The sequence below is a fragment of the Lipotes vexillifer genome, unplaced genomic scaffold (genome assembly GCF_000442215.2).
Source record: "Lipotes vexillifer unplaced genomic scaffold, Lipotes_vexillifer_v1.1 scaffold70, whole genome shotgun sequence".
Classification (NCBI taxonomy): Eukaryota; Metazoa; Chordata; class Mammalia; order Artiodactyla; family Lipotidae; genus Lipotes; species Lipotes vexillifer.
Window position 1 is genome coordinate 2,927,340 of NW_006789896.1, and position 23,238 is coordinate 2,950,577.

The 23,238-nt window shown below is 42.3% G+C and overlaps 1 protein-coding gene across 2 annotated transcripts in view; it reads right to left on the reverse strand.

The window, feature by feature from the left end:
* Nucleotides 1–2,663: 2,663 nt before the first annotated feature.
* The window catches only part of PHLPP2 (PH domain and leucine rich repeat protein phosphatase 2), a 69,676-nt gene continuing 49,101 nt past the window's right edge, over nucleotides 2,664–23,238 (reverse strand). The window contains exons 11-19 of one of the 2 annotated variants that reach the window (XM_007462974.1): nucleotides 19,296–19,391; nucleotides 17,834–17,989; nucleotides 15,316–15,516; nucleotides 10,552–10,714; nucleotides 10,210–10,340; nucleotides 8,722–8,832; nucleotides 7,688–7,882; nucleotides 5,999–6,230; nucleotides 2,664–3,818 (exon numbers count right to left, since the gene is read on the reverse strand). In XM_007462974.1, coding sequence (XP_007463036.1) covers nucleotides 2,664–3,818; nucleotides 5,999–6,230; nucleotides 7,688–7,882; nucleotides 8,722–8,832; nucleotides 10,210–10,340; nucleotides 10,552–10,714; nucleotides 15,316–15,516; nucleotides 17,834–17,989; nucleotides 19,296–19,391 — 2,440 coding nt within the window. The remainder of the gene's footprint in view (nucleotides 3,819–5,998; nucleotides 6,231–7,687; nucleotides 7,883–8,721; nucleotides 8,833–10,209; nucleotides 10,341–10,551; nucleotides 10,715–15,315; nucleotides 15,517–17,833; nucleotides 17,990–19,295; nucleotides 19,392–23,238) is intronic. The other variant, XM_007462975.1, reaches the window with a different exon arrangement.

The following is a 23,238-nucleotide window of genomic DNA, read 5'->3' on the forward strand; positions in this document are numbered from 1 at the left end:
CATTTGGATAAAAATAAAAATACCATGGCTGCCAAGACTTGTGTATTTTTCTTTCTTCCATGGGACTCCTGGACTGCTCCCATTAAGCAGGAGTGATGTTCTTTCAGAAATTCTCTTAAATGTCTCTATTAAATGGGAGGTACGCACAAGGACCTGAGAATCATGCAGAGGCCGGAATCTCTGGGCTAGAGATCAACGGGCCTCTGCCCACCTGGGGAACACATCCTCTGGGTGAAGTCCTGGGAAGTAGATTACATTCACCTGGAGACAGATTACTGGCTTTCACCACCTGACAACCTAATCAGATCACACAACAACTGTAAATGACTTCATAGGTCAAAAGAGTTCTGTGTATTTTTGGTGATGGGCTATGGCCTTTTCATCCCCTGTTTTAACAAAGAGCAATTACAGAGGGAAATGAATCAAAGGAAGTTACAAAAAAGAGTAGTCAGTTTTGGTGTAGCCTATATTAAAGGTTTTCAAACAACCTAACATTTCCTGAACATAAATCTACCACATAAAGGAACATTTGGAACTTTAGGGTCCTTCTGACTAAAAAGTAAACACATTTACTTTTAGTGAAGTCGTTTCATAACTGGGTTTTGTGGTGGTTCCAATTAGTAGGGTGGGAAACAAAGACAAGAAAAGGTTCACAGATAAAGGACAATTTTTAAAAGACTATACTAGTTAAGTGGTATATTCCCAAAATAATTTCCAACACTGTCATCTTGGGTTTTTTCCTTCATTTTCATCCCCCCCCAATTTTTCTATTAAAAAATAAGGCGGCAACATACTACTGTTCCCATCTTTCTTACAGCACCTGAACTTTGCATGAACCACTATGTTCCCCACTTCAAATCAAGACCTGAGTTCTAAAATTTTGCAGTAGCTAACCAGTAGTTTGACACAGAAAAGTTGTGTTCCTGGTAATTTGGGGACTCAAATTCAGATCCTTGATGGGTTGAACACTAGACAGCCATTGGTATGGAACCCCCAAGAGTGTACCCCACTGACACACGCACATGGGTACGGGGCCTCTGAGAAGATGAGGATACATAACTATTTGTGGAGTGGTCATCTGGTTTTCTACCACTGCTTTAACAAAACTTCCCCCCGCCCCCCCCAAAAAAAGACAAATATATGTATAGATTAACCTTATCTTTAACATTTTGTTTCTCATGAAACAAATTAAAAATGGTTCCACTCTATTTTCTTTTTAATTGTGAAAGTATTTAAAAATTCAAAGCACATTCCCCACTGGGTAACATTAACCAATGTCAAAACTTCGCAGGAATAAAGAGGAATTAATTTTCCTAAGTAAATCTTCTAAAAGAAAAGGCAACAGAACAGAATTATGGAAGGAACTGCATTTTGCAAGGGTTACATGGAATGTGCAAAAAAAATCAGTAAACCAGGTTTTCTGTAAGCTTAGGATATTCTCAATTAAGTCTTTCAGAAATTGAGCCCAGTACTGTGAAACCATGTGAGACGGATAAGCATTTTCAGAAGAAGACTCTGTTAAACATTAAGAGGTGAACCCTCAACTCACTCCTGATGTTTTAGAAAACCATCTCTCTGCTCTAGAGTACGAGAAGGAACCTGCCTAACCGGGAAGCTCCATCCATCCATCTGTGCTCGTTCGGCCTCAGTCTGTTCAGAGTCATCTATAACTCAAGGTTACTTGGATGTAAGCAGCAGCAGCCTGGGCCCTACGTGCTAGGAGGCTGACTGCCACCTCCATCACATGTTATGGAAAGAGGCCAATCCCCAAATGCCTCTTTTGTGACCTGCTGGGAGGTTCCTAGCAGGTGTCACATTTGTCAAGGAGTTATTCTCTTTCTGTGATTTGGGGGGATGTAGTATTAGTCCTCACTCCTTCCTCATCTTCATCCCCCAAAGAAGGTCCTACTCCCCTGTCTCAGAAACGTTCACAGTCTGACATCCAACAGTTAAATCAATTTCCCAGGGCCCCTCCTAGAACCTCCTAGAACCCTCACAGCCGGCGCCAACACCTGACGATCATCCTGCCTGTGGACAAAGGCGCTGGGCTGCCTCTAAGAAGACTGGCTCCCGGGCAGATTCAAAAATAAAAAGTTCACAGTCAATGAAAAGTGCTCTCACTACATCACATACATAAATTATCTGTTTGATTGGTTCTACATTTCCAATAAACATCATTTTGATAGGCTGTGTTCTCGTAGAGAAGAAGGAAAAGCCATGTGACTAGTCACGTTGCATCCCGTCAGGTTGCGATATAAGGTGATTTCTCTGTCACGGAGATCCAACAGCAGCAATCAGTAAAGGGAATCAATCTTCAGTTATTTCCTCCACAGAAATAGTCCCTTTCCTGCCCAGGCAGGCAAATTCTCAAAATTATCCTAGGAGAGAAAGGGTTAATGGCAGGTGGTAGGACTGGTACAGGGCAATACCTGCCTGCTCCCCAGTAGCCCTGGGGATCCCAATGCAGGTTAAATGTGAAACTGAACACTGATGGTGTTTACTAGCTTATCCAGAGAAAGACCCTGACAGCTCTCACCATTTCTGGCTCCGAGTTCTACCCAACTCTCATCTGTGGTTTAGAAATGCAGAGGCAGAGTGCGCCTGGCAGGGTGCCCTACCCCACACCTCACAGCCTTCCCAGTGCCGCGGCCCCCAGGGGAGTACTACAGCGCCGTGTCAAACTCCTCTGCGAGCTCGGTCCGACCCTCTTCGCTGGAATCAGGCTCAGGCCTGCTTTCCTGGTGGTGCTTCATTTGTTCCTTCACTTCTTCTTCGAGGTCACGAGGAACAACGAACTGGTCCTCTGGCTCCAGCTGAGCAGGGGCAGCAAAATAGCCGGTTTTCTTCCTGGGTGCTTCTGTGGCCACTTCGATGAGGTTCAGGCTATCTTCCAGGGGCACAATCGAGCCATTGGAGAGTTTCTTTCCGTAGAGACAGGAAGTGGAGGGAGACTTCTGTAACTCCGTCTTGTCTTTGCTCACTGGCAGAAGGATGCCACTATTCACACTGTTCTGTCTTCGGATCCCAAAAACTAACCCTCTAGCACGTTCCTCGAGGCACAAGGTAGGAGAATTCTCCCTAAGAGTGGGAGAGTGCTCAAGCTGCCTCCCCCTACAGCAGTGGATATCTACTTCTACTTCCACCTTGCTGCCATTGGTCATGACCCCTTCAACGGGCTGGTCGTCATCACTGTCCAGGCCGTTGTCAGACTGGTTACTGGAGAAAGTCGCACAAGACGGCTGGCGCTGAAACACCCCTGAGGTGGGCGTTGGGTGGAGGCTGCAGCGCCTCTCTGGCCTTGAAAGCAAGCCAGCATCCAGGCCAACAGTGTTATGTTCGTCAGAAGCAGTGGATCCCACCTCACTGCTCACCTCTGAAGTGGACATCTCGCTGCTGAACTCAGAGGCAATACCACTACTGGAGGAAGGAGTGGTTGGCTTGGGTGGGTCCTTGATGACAGCGGTTGAAGCAAATCCCACAGGACCTGGGAGGGTGAGCCCATTCATTTCACAAGTGCAGCCTTCCTCGCCAACGTTCAAATAAACCACCATCGCACCCACATTGTCCTGACAACCATAGCTCTGCGCTAATGTGCACAGCTTCTTGGCAGCCGCTAATGGGTCTTGTACATGGCACACTGCATTGACTGCTTCTGTGTATGACAAGTGTTCCCACAATGCTTTGTTTCCCAGAATCAGCAACTCATCCTGAATGGTAAGTGGAGTGGAAGATATGTGGGGCTTGGGGAGGATCCAAGGGTAGAGGTATGTACAGCCCAGCAGCCGGGTACAGCAGGTTACCCCATTCACTTTGTTGTCCTAGAGACAAGCAGAATGCAAACTCTGAGAAACAAGCAACAATGACACCAAATTTTATATCTCTCTAGATCACAATGCTTAGGGCTCTACAATAAAACAGAATTGACATGTTATGTGGTTTTTCCTAGGATCTGTGTAATTTTAAGTGGACTTATGAAAAATAAATGTATAGAATTCTAAAAGGACAAAATATCAAATGGGTATTATTCTGCAAATAGTTCAGAGGACTGAGTTAAAACCAATTAAAATTAAGTGGCTAAAAGGCACCTCCATCTCAAAAGATATTTGCTCTAACATGAAGTATAGGCCTCAGCATGTTCTTCAATAGAGAAACATCTGTTAGAAAAACAATAATCAAAACTATCAATTCCCCATCACTAGTATTCTTGGAGGGGCCAAAACTCAGATAGGTCACTAAATATGACTTCTCATTTAAAGGCAGAGTTGGGACTGAAGATAGTAAATGGCTAAGAGAATTTTTATAGCTAAAGCACTGAATAATGCCTAAAGTCTGAAATCTGTGGCATAATTTACCTACTCTGTAATGGTTGTACCAAGAACGATGTAATTCTAAACTCAGAGGAAAAGGAATAACCCTGGTTGCAGGCTGGGAATGTTTATCTGCCAGATGCTTCATATTGATTTCTCCTCAAGATAAAACCAAATAAAATTGCTAAAGCCCTCAATATACTAATTTCATAGTTGGAGTCATTCTTTGGGTGAAAATCCTGCCTCATTTATCAGAATTTGTCACAAACTCTCGAAATTTATAATCTTATTTTCCTCACCCGTAAAATGAAAATAAAAGCACTTCTTTCATGGGGGTTATTGTGAAGCTTAAACAAAACAGTGAAAGTACAATGCTTAGCAAATAACAAGAAAACAATAAATGTCTGTAGTTATAAAAATGTTTCCTACTTGTCCAGGACTCCCTAAGAACAATCTGAACAACATTATCTAAATTCTGTAATAGACTAATCATGCAAAAAATTATCTTCTATCTTTCATTTGTTTTGACTGAAAGACTCTCCTAAGACCAAATTTCCAGAATCTCCATAGCATCAACCACATTATAATGATACTTTTTTGGTTTTGTGCGTCCCTGGATGGAATCTTTTATAGTCCTTATTACAGAATTCTGACAGAACAGACAGCCTAGAAGTGGACCCACACATATAGTCGACTGATCTTTGACAAAGGAGCCAAGGCAATTCAGTGAAGAAAGGACAGTCTATTTCAAAACACGGTGCTGTGTCAACTGGACATTCACATGCCAAAAAAGAAAAAAAACCTAGACATGGAGCAGCTTACACCTTTCACAAAAATTAATTCAAAATAAAACACAGACCTAAATGTAAACTTCTAGAAGATAACACAGAAGAAAATCTAAGTGACTTTGGGTTTGGCAATGAGTTTTTAGATACAACACCAAAAGCATGACCCATGAAAGAAGAAAATTGGTAAGCGGGACTTCATTAAACTAGAAACTTCTGCTCTGCAAAAGACACTGTTAAAAGAATGAAAGACAAGCCACAGACCAGGAGAAAATATTTGCAAAACATTTCGGATAAGGACTTGTATCCAAAATACACAAAGAACTCAACAATAAAGAAACAAACAATCCAATTAAAAATGGACAAAAGATCTGAACAAAATTCTGCTTTGCAGTCAACAATGTCCACATGTAACTGCTAAAGTCTTTTTGAAAGCAAAAATGTTATGCTAACTTCTGAAAAGGGAGAAAAGTTATAGAGATACTGATGCTTCTTTATTAAAAAAAAAAAAACAATACCAGAGTATACTAAGCCATATACAATATAAAAAGGAAAAATACTGTGAAACTTTTCATTTCAGAACAGGGATGTCAAACTATATAACTTTTTTTCTTCTGTTTGGAATAACAAACCAGATGAAAATTAACCAAGGAGGACATTTACATTTATTTTACATGCTATATATAAGTCTCAAGGACCACAAATTAGGATTTTTCATTTCTAATTAATTTCCTTTTTCTTTCTGCTAGTCATTAGCTGCTCATTAGATTTTCTTTTATTACTATTTTCAGGATTGGATACAATTTACAGGGCTTGATAGGAAGAAAATGGACGTTCACTGTTCTATGCAGAACAGTATTCATTAGATTCGGGGAGCGGAAGTGACCGGTGGAGAGCAAGATTCACCTCTGTTATGATGGCTTTTTGGTCCTTCACCCTCTGAGCCTCCTCTGGGTCCTGTTCCAGGCTGAAGACTTTAGACAGGGGCAGTGGCTTCCCACTTCGGCACAGGACTGCTTGGCACGTGCCAACGTTGGCCACGGTCAAGCTAAAGCTACTTGTTGTATCGGCAGTGTCAGGGCGGATATAACAAAGGAGAGCAGAAGAGCCCAGCTTCTGGCCAGCCATTCCTAATTTCCTGTTGAGAAAGAAAAGAAAATGAAAACATGGCAGCTAGTTTTAGAAGAAAGCAGCGGTCCTTCATGTCCATGACTCCCTCGTTATTTTGCTGTGTGACTGAAGCTGCCTCACCCTCCTCTGTCTGAAGGCAGCCTCTTGATGTGGGTGATGATGGTGAAGACAACCTTGCCTTCTACTCTTAGCTGAGAAATTTTACCAAAAGGGTCCGGGTAGAGGAGACAAGGTGCGGCTTTCTCTGTTGCTTCTGCTTGTCTGATCACAGACTACAATGACCTAATTCGGTGGCTTCCAACGGTAGCCTGAAGGGCTACCTGAAGGGCTTGTTCAAGAAACACCTGAAGGGCTTGTTCAAGACAACTCTGGGCCCACCCCCAGAGTTTCTGATTCAGTGGGTAAGGGGCTGGCCCAATAATCTACATTCCAATAAGTTTCCGGTGATGCTGAGGCTGCTAGTCCTAGAACAACACTTTGTGAACCACTTACTTAGGCTGTAAGTTCCCTGAAGGAAGGCCCATAATTTTCCTTGTATTTCTCCCATACACATGGCATCCATCCCCCTCAGCGCTTGGTACACAATGCTAAGTATAGAGCAGATGCTATCTGAAAGATCTGGTTTCAAATTCCAGCTCTGCCATTTATGGGCTATAGATCCTCAGCAAGTTGATGCTCCGAGAAATTTTTCTGATTAAAATACCCACCTCCACAGCTCGTTTTGAAAATTAAAGATACAGTACGGAAAATGCTTGGTACAGTGCCCAGCTCTTGGGAAGTGCTTCATAAACTGAATTTCCTTTCCCACACCCTTTATTTTGCCAAGTCCCTAGGCTCAATTCTATTACTGAAAAATAGACTCCTTTCCCAACATCTTTGTGTTATAATGACAGATAAAAGCACCTCGGGCTCCAGGTTGTTCCGTTTCAACCTTGATTATACAAAGGTACACCCTCTCAGTTGTATGTACCCTTTATGCAGCCCACCTGACGTGCAAGATGCTCTATTAGCCACTATGAGATTTTCAACAGCTTGGTTTATAGGGTTTTTGCCCTTAAGTGGCTTAGACTTCAGTGAGGAGATTACTTGGTAAATCCCCAATAATAAGTATTTTAAACACAAGAGTCTGATGAGTGCTTAACCTTTTGTAGGTCTCTTATAAAAGGATTACCACCTTCCTTCCCCAAAATGCGCATACACACACACAACATTTTGCGCATGATTTCTGGGCTTTCCAGATTCTCAGCAGCCTTCCGTTTCAACAGAGAAAACAGATGCCTCCACAGGCTCTTTAAAGAGCCAAAGTCCCCACATTCCGTGCTGATGGAGAGAATGGTCACAGAACAAAGAACAAAATCTCACCTTGCCCCTGTACTTATAATTGAGACCCTGACCTTCTGGCTTAGTGAGATTTATTTTCCAAAAGCAGGGCCGAGTTAGGAATTATTCAACCCACCTGCTTACCTGTGAGATACCAAGAAGGTGTGAGCCATGAAAACTGTGTCATTTGTTGACTGCTGTACCTCTTCCAAAAGCACATCTGCCATGGTACACTGGAGTAGGCGAGGGAGCTCCTCATTTCGGTCCCCATCAAACATGCCATACACAGCTCCCACGCCCTCTGCAAAGTTATCCACAGCTAGAGCAGATATACATAGCCTATCACAGAAACAGGAGAAAGACAAACAACGAAGAAAGTTAGTGGTAAAGCATTCCTCTCCAGGGAGGCTTCTTTAAAAAACTAAGTATTGATTGAGGGTGGAGAAGAATAGTAGTAAATCCTAATCTACACATGAAAAAAGTGTTACAGAAGATAAGTAAGCAGCATCTTAAAGAGTTGATGCCATAAGAAAAGGGGGAATTCAGCCACATTCAGGAGCAGTACGTATTAGCTCTGCAATGCTGTGGAAGGCTGGGAAAATTAGATGTTTTCTCTTCGTAGTGATTAAGGACTAGTATCAACACCTTTCAGCCAAAGACTCCCCCAGGTGCACAACATACCTGTGGCTGCAGAAGTTGAGTTTATTATGCCTTGCAACAAGAGAAAGCACACCATGGGACTCTGGGGTATATAAGAGGGTATTGGAAAAACTCTAGTACAGGATTTGTGTCTGCCTGGGTCATTTTGGGGAAGATCTAACAAAGTGGGGGATCATACTAGATTGGGTGCTGTCAAAAAGCAGGGCTATTCTATGGTTGGGTACCTCAATAAATCTTATCTACAGGGAAAGAAGATTAGCATGGGGACAAAGCTGTGATTGATAAAGAAAGTAGGAGTCACCCAGCTTAGTCATGAGATGGGGTGTGGGTGTTTTGTGGACTGCACATTCATTTTGTTTTGTCTTATTGGATCATGGTCTCAGAGGAATCTTATCTGATGCTGGCATTCTGTGATTTGTTTATGTCCAACAGGAGAACAACATGGCCTAGCTTTCAGCACCAGATCCTTTCCCAGATGTCAGGGGAACTTTCTCAGTCTCCATGGCCACGATACTCACTTGTTTCTCTGCCCTGCCATCTCAGCCAGTCCATGGCTCCAGAAGGTTGATGTAACTGTAGAATCAGTGGTTGGCAAAGGTTTCTGATCAATTTTCAGGGTGGTGATATGGCTGTGGGAAGTGGAGGAAGGGAAGTTTAAACCGTATATGCTTCTGTACTTTACAGAAGCTATCTCAACAATAATTTACGTTTTTATAAAATAATCTGTTGACAGACCAAGACTAATTTCCAGAGAGGCCAAAGAAAGTAGTATGCTGACCCACTGGCCAAGGAGAGAGAGAGAGGGCTTCCTTGATGGCACAGTGGTTGAGGGTCCGCCTGCCGATGCAGGGGACACGGGTTCGTGCCCCAGTCCGGGAAGATCCCACATGCCGCGGAGCGGCTGGGCCCGTGAGCCATGGCTGCTGAGCCTGCGCGTCCGGAGCCTGTGCTCCGCAACGGGAGAGGCCACAGCAGTGAGAGGCCCGCAGATGGCAAAAAAAAAAAAAAAAAAAAAAAAAAAAGAAGAGAGAGGAAAGGGGTAGGAGGAAGAAATAGGGGCCAATTTTGTTACAATCAATGCCGTTCATTTCAATGAAAAACTAAGCACAACAAAAATTTCTAAGTTTCAACTGTCTACTTATTTTAAGTATTTTGATACAGTGAAGTCTTGGTACAATGAATGAGCTTGCATTGTCTTAGATGTAATGTAATGTGATCTGTGCCACCTAAATTACCTATGCCTGCTGTATAATCACACCCACTCAGGATGGCTGTTCTGTTGCTCTCTGTACGACCCTGCCCAACCAGTGCCTGCCTCACCCACACCCTACTCGCCTGACTGACCTTCCCTCTGAATCACAGAGCCTGATCGGTAAATGCCTGCATACCTACCTCCCCACCCTGCTTCACTCGGCCCCAGCTAGTGACTGTTCTCATCTTTAGATCAGAACTCTCTCTACTATGAGAGTTTATCAAAGGGGTGGCAAGGGGGCGTGCCTCTGCTCGTTTCCCAGGTAACTGATGAGCCAACCTCCCTCTATAACTGGTAACCTCCCTCTCCCCCAGTAGTAAAGACACTACCATGTCCTGCCCACCAGATGCTGCACACGGTGGGGTGTTGCTCCGGGACCTTGCTTCAGACATGTAAGATCCTCCTACCCGTTAAAACATGATGTCTCTGTTGCTGACTCTGGGCTCTTTCTTTGGTCTCGAGGTTGGGCAAGTACAGGGCTTGCAGGCCTGTGGGGTGCAGCCTCACACCTGCCCTGTAAAGATACTGGGGTACGGCTGAGCAGTACCCACGATGTTGAGTTCGAATATCTATGGGCTGACTGCTGGACAGAACACCCATTGAAAACTGACTAAAAGAAGAGAACTGAGGGGCTATATGATCTAATTCATTCTACTCCTTTAATGAACTGAGGTCTCCACAGTCCTTAAGAAGAACCACACAAGGCTGGTGGGAGTTACAGCACATGTGGATTCAACTTCCTAAGTCTTCCTACCTAAATGTGTCTAGCGTCTTGTGTTCCAGAACCAGATTTGTATTTCCAGTTAGGTCCAGGTCTTGTAAAGTAGCAGGCAGAGCCTCTGGAATCAGGATTTCGGTCAAGTCGTTGCAACTTAGGTCTACAAACTGAGAGGAAAACACAGAGATTAAGTTAATTCTTAACTCCCTAAGGGTCAATGTCCTACCATATCCTCAAAGGGAATTTAATTCCTTCCCAGAAGTCAATTAAATATACTGTGATCCCAAACCGCCACTTTCCTCTTCCTTAGGAGAAGAGAACTGTCTCAGTCACACCCCTCCCATCACCCCCAGCCATCATCCCAGCGCACAGAAGTACCTGTATCTGAGGCAACTGCAGTATTTCTGGGAAAATGCTAATGTGGTTGGAGTGCGCCACCAGCGTGTGCAGCCTTTTGCAGTTTGCGATGGTCGTGGGGATGGTTTTAAGCCTGTTTCCACTTAGGTTCAGTTCCTCCAATTGCTCCAATTTATTTAGTTTGCTGAAAAGGAAACACCAAAATACCATACTGCACCCAAATGAGCAGCTTCCAAACAAGTTCCACAACTGCCAGAGTACAGAAGTGACCAACCTGCTGCCCAGTGACCAGCCAGAATGAAACAGCCACGAGGGTGAACACTCTCGCCAAGGCTCAGCCGCATCTCCCTCCCTCTCAGTGCATTTCAAGGGCTGAACCCTCCTTGCGCTTCTACTGCAGCTACTGGATCTTTAGGGCATGAACATCTTCCTATTATCTGACTTCTAGGAAGTGGCTGAATTGGCATCAGCCTAGGGTTGGTTGACCAGTTACAGTACTTGCTTTGCCACTAACTAGTTGCAAAATACTGGGTAGATTAGTGTCAGCGGACATCAATAGCCTTGGCTATAACGTAAAGAAGTTGTACTAAATCATCACTAAGATTGCTTTTAGCTTTATTTATTTATTTTTAATTTTTTTTTAAATTTAATTAATTTATTTAATTCTTGGCTGCTCTGGGTCTTAGTTGCGGCACGCGGGATCTTTGTTGTGTTGCGCGGGCTCTTTGATGCCATGCGCAGGCTCTTTGTTGTGGCGCGTGGGCATCTCTCTAGTTGTGGTGCACAGGCTCCAGAGAGTGTGGGCTCTGTAGTTTGTGGCACGCGGGCTCTCTAACTGAGGTGCGAGGGCTTAGTTGCCCCGAGGCATGTGGGATCCTAGTTCCCAGACCAGGGACTGAACCCACGTCCCCTGCATTGGAAGTCGGATTCTTTAGCTTTAGTTTTAAATTTCTAGGGACTTCCCTGGTGGCACAGTGGTACAGAGTCCTCCTGCTAGTGCAGGGGACACGGGTTCAAGCCCTGGTCCGGGAAGATCCCACATGCCGCAGAGCAACTAAGCCTGTGCGTCACAACTGCTGAGCCTGCGTGCCACAACCACTAAAGCCCACACGCCTAGAACCCGTGCTCCGCAACAAGAGAAGCCACCACAATGAGAAGCATGCACAGCGAAACGAAGAGTAGCCCCCCGCTCTCTAGGGAAAATCCTTGCGCAGCAACAAAGACCCAACACGGCCAAAACTAACTAAATAAAATAAATTTAAAAAAATAATAAATTTCTACAGTTATTCATAACATAATCCACCTTCAGTAAACATTTATCAAGTGCCTAGAATGCACACAGCGCTGTGCTAGGGACTGTGATGCAGGCGATTCACACTGTCCCTCCAGTAAGCAAAGTTTTCTACACAGTAAGCAAAACATCTTAAGATGGCCTAACACCTTTATCAGATTATTACAAATTGCTCTGATTTCTCTTTATCTACCAATTTTAAACACTGTAAAAATAATAAACTGTTGTAACATAGAAAGTTTAGAAAATAAAGAAAATAAATCAACGATAATACCAATTTGAAAAAATTACTATTTTCATTTTGCTGAATTTCCTGCTAAATTTTTCATATGTAGATTTTACATGAAATTTATATCCTGGCCTTTTCATATATCATAAATATTGATAATTTTCATTGCTAGAAAATTGATAAATACTTTGTAATAATTAAGCTCAGTAAAATGGTTTTCTTTCTTATTACAATAGTAATACTCACTGAAAAAAATTGAAAAATAAAGATGAACATAAAAAAAAAAAACCTTTTAATCCCACAACCAGATTTAATCTCTGACAACAATTTGGTGGAGAGTAGTCTTGGCATGAAACTCTATGTTTCGAATTAAAACATGATGCTTATCATATGTATTGTATAATAACTTGCTTTTTTTTTTTTTTACTTAATAATATATTTTAAAAATATTCCCATGTCCAAATTTCACGCTTTTCTCTTACACGATTCCGTACTTGGATCCTTCTGACTTATTGATAGAAACGTAGCATCTGTATCTCATTCAGTGTCTTACTTAGCACCCCAAACTGTGCTAGATTCTGAAAATAGTCCAAATGAAACAGAAGACTTGGGATTGTGCCTATGCAATTATAACACTGTTCAGGAGATAACTTGACAGGAGATTTATTATTCAGTACGGAACATACATTTTCTTTAAAATAATGCTCTAAATTCCATTCATTCATTCATTTAGGCTCTGTTGGGTCTTTCGTTGCTGCGCGTGGGCTTTCTCTAGTTGTGGCGATCGGGGGCTACTCTTCGTTGTGGTGCGCAGGCTTCTCATTGTGGTGGCTTCTCTTGCTGCGGAGCACGGGCTCTAGGCGCACAGACTTCAGTAGTTGTGGCTCATGGGCTCAGTAGTTGTGGCACACGGGCTCAGTTGCTCTGCGGCGTGTGGGATCTTCCTGGACCAGGGCTCGAACCAGTGTCACCTGCACTGGCAGGCGGATTCTTAACTACTGCGCCACCAGGGAAGTCACCCATTTAGTCTTATCATCTGTATTCAGATTATTCTAATTTTGTGTAATCTCCTGTTGATTCTTGTCCTTACTTCTAACTTCTTAATTTCATATTCTTAGGTGTGTTTTAAGTTTTCTATCAGCCTGCTTTTGACCACTCCAACAGTAAGAGTGTTGTCAAATTAGGTGGAATTCATTAGTTTCAGAGTATTACATCTGGTATCTCCCAACAGCTTCATAAACTAATGTAACTTGTCAGTGGTGCATCATTTGCACTTTATATGAACATATTTGAGGCCAACTGAATGAATCTGATAGGATTTCAAGAGATCTATCACATCCTGAAATTAAGATTCTGTATTCACTTTAAAAGCCATTGTTCAGGGACTTCCCTGGTGGCCCAGTGGTTAAGAATCCGCCTGCCAACGCAGGGAACACAGGTTCAAGCCCTGGTCCAAGAAGATCCCACATGCCCTGGAGCAACTAAGCCCATGTGCCACAACTACAGAGCCTGTGCTCTATAGCCCGCGAGAAACAACTACTGAAGCCCGCATGCCTAGAGCCCATGCTCCACAACAAAGAGAAGCCACCACAGGGCTTCCCTGGTGGTGCAGTAGTTGAGAGTCCACCTCACCACAATGAGAAGCCCATACACTGCAACAAAGAGTAGCCCCCGCTCGCCACAACTAGAGAAAGCCCCCGCGCAGCAATGAAGACCCAATGCAGCCGGAAAAAAAATTAATTAATAAAAGCCATTGTTCAAATTCTTTCAAGGAAGCAATCAATATCTCCAAATATCTCATTTTATAATCACAAAAATTACAATTTCTAAGTTTTTCAACTTTAACACATTTCTAAGAAAATCTGTGAAACAAAATTAGAATAAAAATAGTTTTCTTTTCATTCAAATTATATCAAATGTCATTTCCCTATGTTCTTAGTTTTTGAAAACATGATTTTTAATGACTACCTTTATGGTATGAATGGATTTTTCTGGTGTCAAATTTTCTTTTTTTAAATAATTTGGGTTTCTTTTTTTTTTTTTTTTTTTTGCGGTACGCGGGCCTCTCACTGCTGTGGCCTCTCCCGTTGCAGAGCACAGGCTCCGGACGCGCAGGCTCAGCTGCTCCGCAGCACATGGGATCCTCCCAGACCGGGGCACGAACCTGCATCCCCTGCATCAGCAGACGGGCCCTCAACCACTGCGCCACCAGGGAAGCCCCTAATAGTTTTTTAAAAATATATTTATTTGGCTGTGCTGGGTCTTAGTTGCAGCATGCGAAATCTTCGTTGCCACGAGTGGGATCTGCAGTTGTGGCATGTGGGATCTTTTAGTTGTGGCATGCGAACTCTTAATTGTGCCATGTGGGATCTAGTTCCCTGAACAGGGATCGAACCCAGGCCTCCTGCATTGGGAGCATGAAGTCTTGGCCACTGGACCACCAGGGAAGTGCCTCTGGTGTCAAATTTTCTAAAAAGAATTTTCTTTAATCAAATGTATTTTGGAAGATACTTATTTCTCCACTGACACTGTTTAAAACTTTGACAAGGGATATATGTATATGTATAGCTGATTCACTTTGTTATAAAGCAGAAACTAACACACCATTGTAAAGCAATTATACTCCAATAAAGACGTTAAAAAAAAAGTAAAAGAAAAAAGTTGAAAACACGAAATATCCCTCTTATGTCTTATAAATGTAGCCTGACTAAATACTATTCATCTCTTCAGTGCAGCTACCTGTGCATATCTTTAACATCCCGCATTTATTACACTGCATTGCAACTGCCTATATACTTGTCTATTTTCCTAATTTGACTGCAAGTTCCTTGAGGAAAGAGACTGTAACTTAATCACCACTGTTTCCCTAGTACTTACATAGTACTTGACATACAGTAGGCATTCAACATATATAAAAATGAACAAATTAATGGACTCAACAGTATTTTATATATCAGTGCTGACAGGAGAAAAGAATTATCTTCAGAATTTAATTTATTTCATAAGCCTGTACTTTCTAGGTTGAAAATTCTTAGTCCACTATTAAGTAAATAGAACTAAGAATTAAACACATTTTAACCACAACGTCTGTGGTTACTGATACTTAACAACAGGGTACAGATTTTCCCATTCAAGTAGCAGAATCACAGCACCAGTAAGTCGGTCAACATAAAGCAAGAGTACCCAGTAAAATAGCTGTGATGTAGTCTGACAAATGCAGAATCATGTTATGTATCTGATACGATCAAAGTTCGCGTTTACTTACCTTGCGGGAAAAGTCTGTAGCTGGTTGTTTGCAAGATGCAAGATTCGCAGGTGCGGGTGCCCCACCAGGACGGGCACACACTGATCCGTCAGGAGGTTGTTGGTCAGGTAGAGCAGCTGCAGTGCACTCAGACTCTCCTCCCCAGTGCAAGCAGATGGCAGAGACTCCAGACTATTTGCAGATGCATTCAAGTATCTGAGACTGATAGAACACATGCAAATCATTTCCTTTATGGCTACTGGGTGCCTTCTTGTGTGGAAACCATCATGCCATCTCAGTATGTAACACTGCCTTTCCGTGCTCCCAAACTCATGACAAAAGTAATTTCCTCCAGGTAGTTTTCTCTGACTGATCCTACCCAAACAGAATTCCTTCTACTCAACTCATGTAAGCCAAGTAGAGAGGGAAGAATGCAGGCTTAGCTGTGTTCCCGGGATTCTGTGGTGGTCTAATTCTAACCCAGCTTCATGTTTTACTGTCTGCATGACCACCGAAACGATGTTGTTGAGTATCACGTGCACAAATATATGAACTGTGAGGACACCCTTTAGAAAAATGTTTGTCTGATTTTAACAGGATCATATTTATTTAGCCAATCCCCCTATAATCCCTTAATAATGGGCATATCGGCTGTTTCCAATTGTTTGCCATCATAGACATTATAATGAGCACCTTCGAGTCCTCACCCAATTATTTCTTTAGGCCATATTCCCAGAAGCAGAATATGTGGGGTCAAAGGCTACATATATCTTTAAGATTTTTATACATATACTGCCAAAATGAGCCCCAGAAAGGCTATATCAAAGTATACTTCAGAAAGGCTATGCCACTAGAAGGATATAGGATTGCATTTGCTCACACCTTTGTCAACACTGAGTATCATAATTCATTTTAAACTTCACCAATCTAAGAAGTAAAACATGGTATGATTTAAAAAATCTGCCTAGCATGGTGTTTGGTACATACAGAACATGCTCAGTAAAAGGCAGCTAATATTATTAAACTTCTGTGTTCTTAAGTCTTCTTCAAACTGTATGATCCACACTGCTTATTAGCTTTTAAGTTGTGGAGGGAACTGTGTGTCTGTTTGTGTCTTCATATATCCCAAAAGTGCTCCATGTAGAGTTAGTATTGAATATTATTGACAATTTGCTACAACTGCTAGGTAACTTCCTTACTAAAGATTCTAGAGCTGAAACTAATTTTATTCAGACTGTCATCAGAATGAAATGCACTGTAATGCATTACTAACAAATACTTATTAATTAACAAATGTTACTGCACTAAAACTTTCCAAAAAGAAAATTTCCCTCAAATGTTTTTTTAGAATTTCCAAAGATTTTATTTTTAGGAAACTCCAACCAAGCATATTACACATTAAGAGATGTATTAACCGCCAGAGAACAAGCCAGACACTTGTGGGCTAAATGCTTTTTGTATGCCTCCTGCCAGCCTAGTTAAATTACCACTGTTTCTCTCTGCTTTCTCCATGTCAAAATTGAACAATACTGCCTTCTCCATATTGCAGACAACTATAATTAAAAACGAATTTTCATTTAATGGTGACATATGTGTTAAATAAACCTGATTACAGGTATTAAAATAGGAATACACACTATCTATTTGTTAATTTACAATAAGAAAGTAAATAATACTTTTGGAACAACATAACTTTAAATGCACAATTTTCAAAGTAGGGAGTAAAAAAGCCCTGCAAATAAAGAATATAACTTAATGATAGCTTAGCAAAGCTAGAAGCAAAAACTAAATTAACTTCAGTGGTATGCCCTTTTCTCCTAATGCAAAAGCTGAAAAGTACCCAAAGAAGCTGTATCAGAATGCTGAAACCTCTATTTGAAGATCAAAGAGGCTTTCTGAGATGAAAGCCTGAACCTTCCTAAGCTCTTTAAATCTGTTTACAACACTGTAACTTCCTAAGTACTTGATGGTTATTTCACCTTTTGAGTTGAAGATTCCTGCCTCATAAGGCAGTGTCATGGGGCTTCCCTGGTGGCGCAGTGGTTGAGAATCCTGCCTGCCAATGCAGGGGACACAGGTTCGAGCCCTGGTCCGGGAAGATCCCACATGCCATGGAGCAACTAAACCCGTGTGCCGTAACTACTGAGCCTGTGCTCTAGAGCCTGTGAGCCACAACTACTGAGCCCGTGAGCTGCAACTACTGAAGCCTGCACGCCTAGAGCCTGTGCTCCACAAGAGAAGCCACTGCAGTGAGAAGCCTGTGCACTGCAACGAAGAGTAGCCCCCGCTCGCCACAACTAGAGAAAGACTGCGCACAGCAACGAAGACCCAACACAGCCAAAAATAAATAAATAAATTTATATAAAAAAAGACAGTGTCATATTTTATTCCATACAAATTGCAAGTAAGTCTTCACCCATAGCTGGATTATGAGATAAACACTCTGGAAAGATGGTTCCAAATGTTACTCCAATGACAAGTCCAGGCAATTTGCTTAGCCAATGATTCTGCTCTTCTAAATAAAATCTATAGTACTTACTTTAAGGCCTTAGAGAAGAGGGTATCTGGCAGCCTGGTGAGCAAGTTATGCTGAATATCCAACACCTCGAGAGGGATGTGCTCCACCAGTGCTGGAAGGTTCTGCACGTGATTGTGTCCCACCATTAGTTTTCTAAGACTCAAGCTACTAAGGATTCTAGGGGATAGAGCATAAAGAAACAACAACAAAAAACAGACTTAAATCTCTCTTCCTGAGTCTTCCCTTGGCTATTTAACTAAAATCAGTAAACTAATAGAACTGTGTTCTTCTAGACAGTATAATCACTGACAGGTGCCTGAGCCAAGAAAGCAGCCACAACCATATGTTTACCCACCACCCACCAGGAAGTCATTCAGGTTATTCTGGGAAAAGGTGAATTAATGAAAGCACACAGCCCAGAACACATCTAAACAAAAAAGGCAATTTGTGAAATAAATCAATTTAGATTTTAGGTCTAGACAGCACCAAAAATTCAGTGAATTTATTATTATTAATATAATTGATTATAATAAGCTAATAACAAAATTTATTATAACAAACACTACTCCTTATTCAATTCTTAAAATGTGCCAGGACATTTAACTATTAGGTCCAGAAGGGTTAAGTGACTTTGATTTGCCAAAGATCTCACATCAAATGTAGTAAATGGTATAGTCAGGATTTGGATTAAAGTCTGACTCCAAAGCTGTGTTCATACCTACTATGCTACAAACGCTCTAATTTACTTTTAAAGACTCCACTAAGTAATAACCTCACATTTCACATCTTGGTACTTTTTAATATACCCCCCACACACCTCCCAACACCTTTATCTTTCCCCTCCACATACAGAAATCCTACCATCTTATAAAGGTCAATTCAAACAGGCATTCTCCATGAAGCATTCTCTAATTATCCAAAGTTCTGAATTTCTAAAACATTTTATTTATATAGTGTAGTGACCAAGAGTGAGGCTTTGGAGTAAGAATGACTACTCCATTCAAATGCCAGCTCCTATCACTTCCTAGTTAAGTGCAATGTTGGACAAATTACCTAATCACTCTAAGCCTTAGTTTCGTTATTTGTAAGAGGAGGATAACAGCACTTATAAAATAAGGTTGATATAGGATTAAATAAGACAATGAAAGTGAAGGACTTAGAACATTGCCCAGTTCATAATAAATCATCCAATACAAATGTTCTATTATCACTATCATGTCACCGACCTATGCCAGCAACTCCTGTTACATTTTATCACAGTTATCTCTGCACAAGTCACCCCGACTATCTGTTTACAAAGTTCCTTGCAGGCCAAGACTATGCCTTAGGCGTTACTGTATTCCTTACGGCACTCACGCTGCCCTGCACTTAGCAGATACTCAATATTTACTGAACAAATGAATCTAAGTACCCTTGAAAGGCAACCCAAATATAGGAAAATTAATTAAATACACACATAATATATATGTTAACACATGCATACCTCATAGGAATCTCTGTCAGGAGATTATAGCTCACATCTAATATTTCTATCTTCTTTGCTTCACAGGCCCAGTCAGGGACACACTCAAGCAGGTTTCTGCAGAAAATAAATAATTAAAAGGCATCATTTAAGATGATGAGTGGAACTCATTCCATTTCACTAGTCTGTGATGTATCGTTAATGGTCCCCTGAGCTCCCTGAGGGCAGAAGCACTATCCCCAAGGCATCCCTGATGCACTGCCTGGAATACAGTAGGTGCTCAATGAATGTTGCTGATAGAAATGTGGAGAGAGACAAGCACACATACATACCTGACACTGGATCATGTGTGCTGTGGGTTCAATGAAGATACAAAGGCCTTCGGTATAGAAAAGCACATAGGTGGTGGGGTGGGATGCGATGGGGAGGAAAGCCTTAAAGGAAGAAGAGGCATTTTAAACAAATCTTCAAAGATGAGTAGGATTTCCTCAAGTAATGATGCGGGGAGAAGAGAAGCAAATTCTGGGAAAAAATGAACCAAATGAATAAAAGTGAGGAAGTAAGGACAAAAGATAACTAGTGGGGGAAAAGTTCCGGATCATTTAGAATGTGAATTCAAATATTTAGTAGAGCACTGGGCAGATATTCAGTCACAGGAATTTATTTTCAGATGTTACTTAGCTTCCCCAAGCCTCAAAGTACCTACTGATCAATGGATCAACAGGATGAGGCAGAATGAAATAAGTGCTGTAAGAGAAATGCAGATGCTGCTCTGACTGCTTAGTGAAGGAAGCACTTCAAGGCAAGCTCCCTAAGAAATATGACACCTGGGGTAGAATTTGAAGAATGCTGTACACACCGGAGGTGTGGTGGACATTCCAAGCAAGAGGTGACAACATGAGCTAGAGCACAGAGGCAAGAAAAGAATAATAAGCAGTTTGGTGATGCTGGAACAGCCAATACAGAGCACAGAGTGGGAAGAAACAAGGCTAGAAATATCTGATCATGTCTAGGAGGTTGTGACTTTATCCTGCAGACGTAGGGGGATCGCTGAAGGGTTGGTGAGCAGTTTTGCACTTTTAAGAGCTCACTCTGTGCATACACGGAGGTCTGGTTGAGGTGGTGATATTAGTAAAAGGAAGCGTAATCAGGAAGCTGTTAGAGAATTCCAGACGGGGAATGATGAGGGCCTCAATGAGTAGTAACACACCTGCAAGGGAGGGGAGGGGCGCCAGAAACATGTAGGAGACAAAAATCAAAATGACTTGGAGATGGATTAGACATGTGAGTGGAGCAGAGGGAATAATCAAAAGTGATATTTAGGCTTTAGCCTAGATGACCAGAGAGGAAATCCTATCCAGAGAAAGGACTGATAAGCTCCAAATGAGGTTGGGAATCATGAATTTCAGTGGTGTCCATCTGGATCTGATTGTCTTATGATAATGCCAAAAGCCAAAACAGAAAACAAGACAAGTTAAAGTGCAGGTGGAGGGGTGGATAATAAATTTAATTTTGCACGTATGTGAGGTACTTGGAGAAGTGCAGGTTGAAACATCTGTTATGAAATTGGACATACAGGTCTGAGGCTGAAGGAAGGAGGTCTGGACTGGTGACCTGGGTGATGCTGACATTGAAGTGTAGTGAAATCCTGGGAGTAAATGAGATCATGTCAAATGAGAAGTGCAGTGGGCCAAAGACAGACCCTGGGATAAGTGACCCTTAAAGGGCTAGCTAAGAAAGAGGAGTTAAGGAAGAGACAGAAGAAATGGTTAGAGCACCATGAAAAAAAATCACACTGTCTCAACCAGCCAAGGAAACAGCACATTTGAAGAAAAGAAAACAAGATGAACAGTGTCAGTACAGAAAAGTTCCACAAGAGGAGATCTAAAGCCAGTTGTGGTGGGGTGAACAAAGGGGAACAGGAAACTGAGCCAAGAAATGCAGATAATTCTCGAGAAATTTGGACAAAAAGGGATGAGAGGGATGAGGGGACAGACAATAACTAGAGGGGTTGCAAGATAAAGGGAACATTTTTTGTTTGTTAAGACAGGAGCTATGAGTGTGCGTAGAGACCAAGGAAAAGAAAAACACCGGGGTTTCCCTGATGGCGCAGTGGTTGAGAGTCCGCCTGCCGATGCAGGGGACACGGGTTCATGCCCCGGTCCGGAAAGATCCCACATGCCGTGGAATGGCTGGGCCCGTGAGCCATAGCCGCTGAACCTGCACGTCCAGAGCCTGTGCTCCGCAACGGGAGAGGCCACAACAGTGAGAGGCCCACGTACCACAAAAAAAAAAAAAAAATAGAAAGAAAAAAAAAAAGAAAAACACCGAACACGCGTGAGAGGAGGAGGATGACTAACAGAGCAAGGTCCAGAGCAGTGGGAGTGCACGGGATCAAAGGCACAGATGGCTGGACTGGCCTTGAACAGAGGAAAGAAGCAGAGAATGGATATGAATCTACATGAATTTACGCAAGGGGGTAGGAAGCTGAGAGAGATCACCCATGATGACCTCTATTTTCCCAGTCAAGTGGGAAACTGAGCCCTAGAGCCAAGGAGATGAGGGGCAGTGGGTCTGAGAGGAGCCAAGCAATTTGGAACAGATGTCAGGACACTCGAAGGAGCTGACGGCAGAAGAGACTCCAGATGAGGCTGGAAACTAAATACATGATCTTCAGTAACGATCAAGCTCAGTGGGGAAGGTCAATCTTAGGCTTGATCCATGTTGGGGTTTTGATGGGAAGATATGACAGAAAGAAATGGATGGAAGGGAATCTAGAACAATAGCTTAATAATAATGATGATGAAGTAATAACAACAAAAAGAAACCTGGCTATCACAGCTAATATTTCTTGAGAGACTCATTTTATGCCAGGCACTATGCTACATATTTTGCATTTACTGTCTCCTTTAATCTTTTTTTTTTTTTTTTTTTTTTTTTGCGGTATGCGGGCCTCTCACTGTTGTGGCCTCGCCCGTCGCGGAGCACAGGCTCCGGACCCGCAGGCTCAGCGGCCATGGCTCACGGGCCCAGCCGGTCCATGGCATGTGGGATCTTCCCGGACCGGGGCACGAACCTGTGTCCCCTGCATCGGCAGGCGGACTCTCAACCACTGCGCCACCAGGGAAGCCCTCCTTTAATCTTTATGAAAACCCTGAGCATATAGGACTCTGTCCACTGCCCTTCTAGCACTCTATACTCCCAGCACTTATGATGCTGCCCTCTTACTGCTTATTTGATGGTCAAACTCTCCACTAGACTGTAAAACTCAGCCAGTGACTGCTGAATGCCTAACACAGTATTAAAAATGAATGAAGGGGCTTCCCTGGTGGCGCAGTGGTTGGGAGTCCGCCTGCCGATGCAGGGGACACGGGTTCGTGCCCCGTGTCCAGGAAGATCCCACATGCCGTGGAGCCATGGCCACTGAGCCTGCGTGTCCGGAGCCTGTGCTCCGCAACTGGAGAGGCCACAACAGTGAGAGGCCCGTGTAATGCAAAAAAATAAAAAATAAAAAAATAAAAAAATAAATGAAGGAAGGAAAGAAAGCAAACTTCATTTACATTTGTTCTTGACCACCAACAGAAGAAATAAAATCCTGAATATAATTAATGTCTCTCTGAAAATCAGATTAACATGGGTCACAAGAGTATCAAAAAAATAAGAGAACAACATTTTAAGTCACTAAAAACCAAGAATTATCTGATTCCAATTGGAAAAAGAAAATCAAGGCCATAGAGGGGAAATAGGTCTTTGTTTACAACTCATGCTAAATCCACAAACTTTAACAACAAGTAATTCAGAAGCACCTTCCTGTCTCAAGAGGACCTTCCTTTATCTAAATAGCATGGCCATTAAACTTATTCTTCCACTCAACCTTTGCTCTTCTCCTGGTTATCCAAATATTTCAATGTATTAGCATTTCTTGTACCTCAAAACTGTCAAAGTGCCCACAGACATCTCTTAA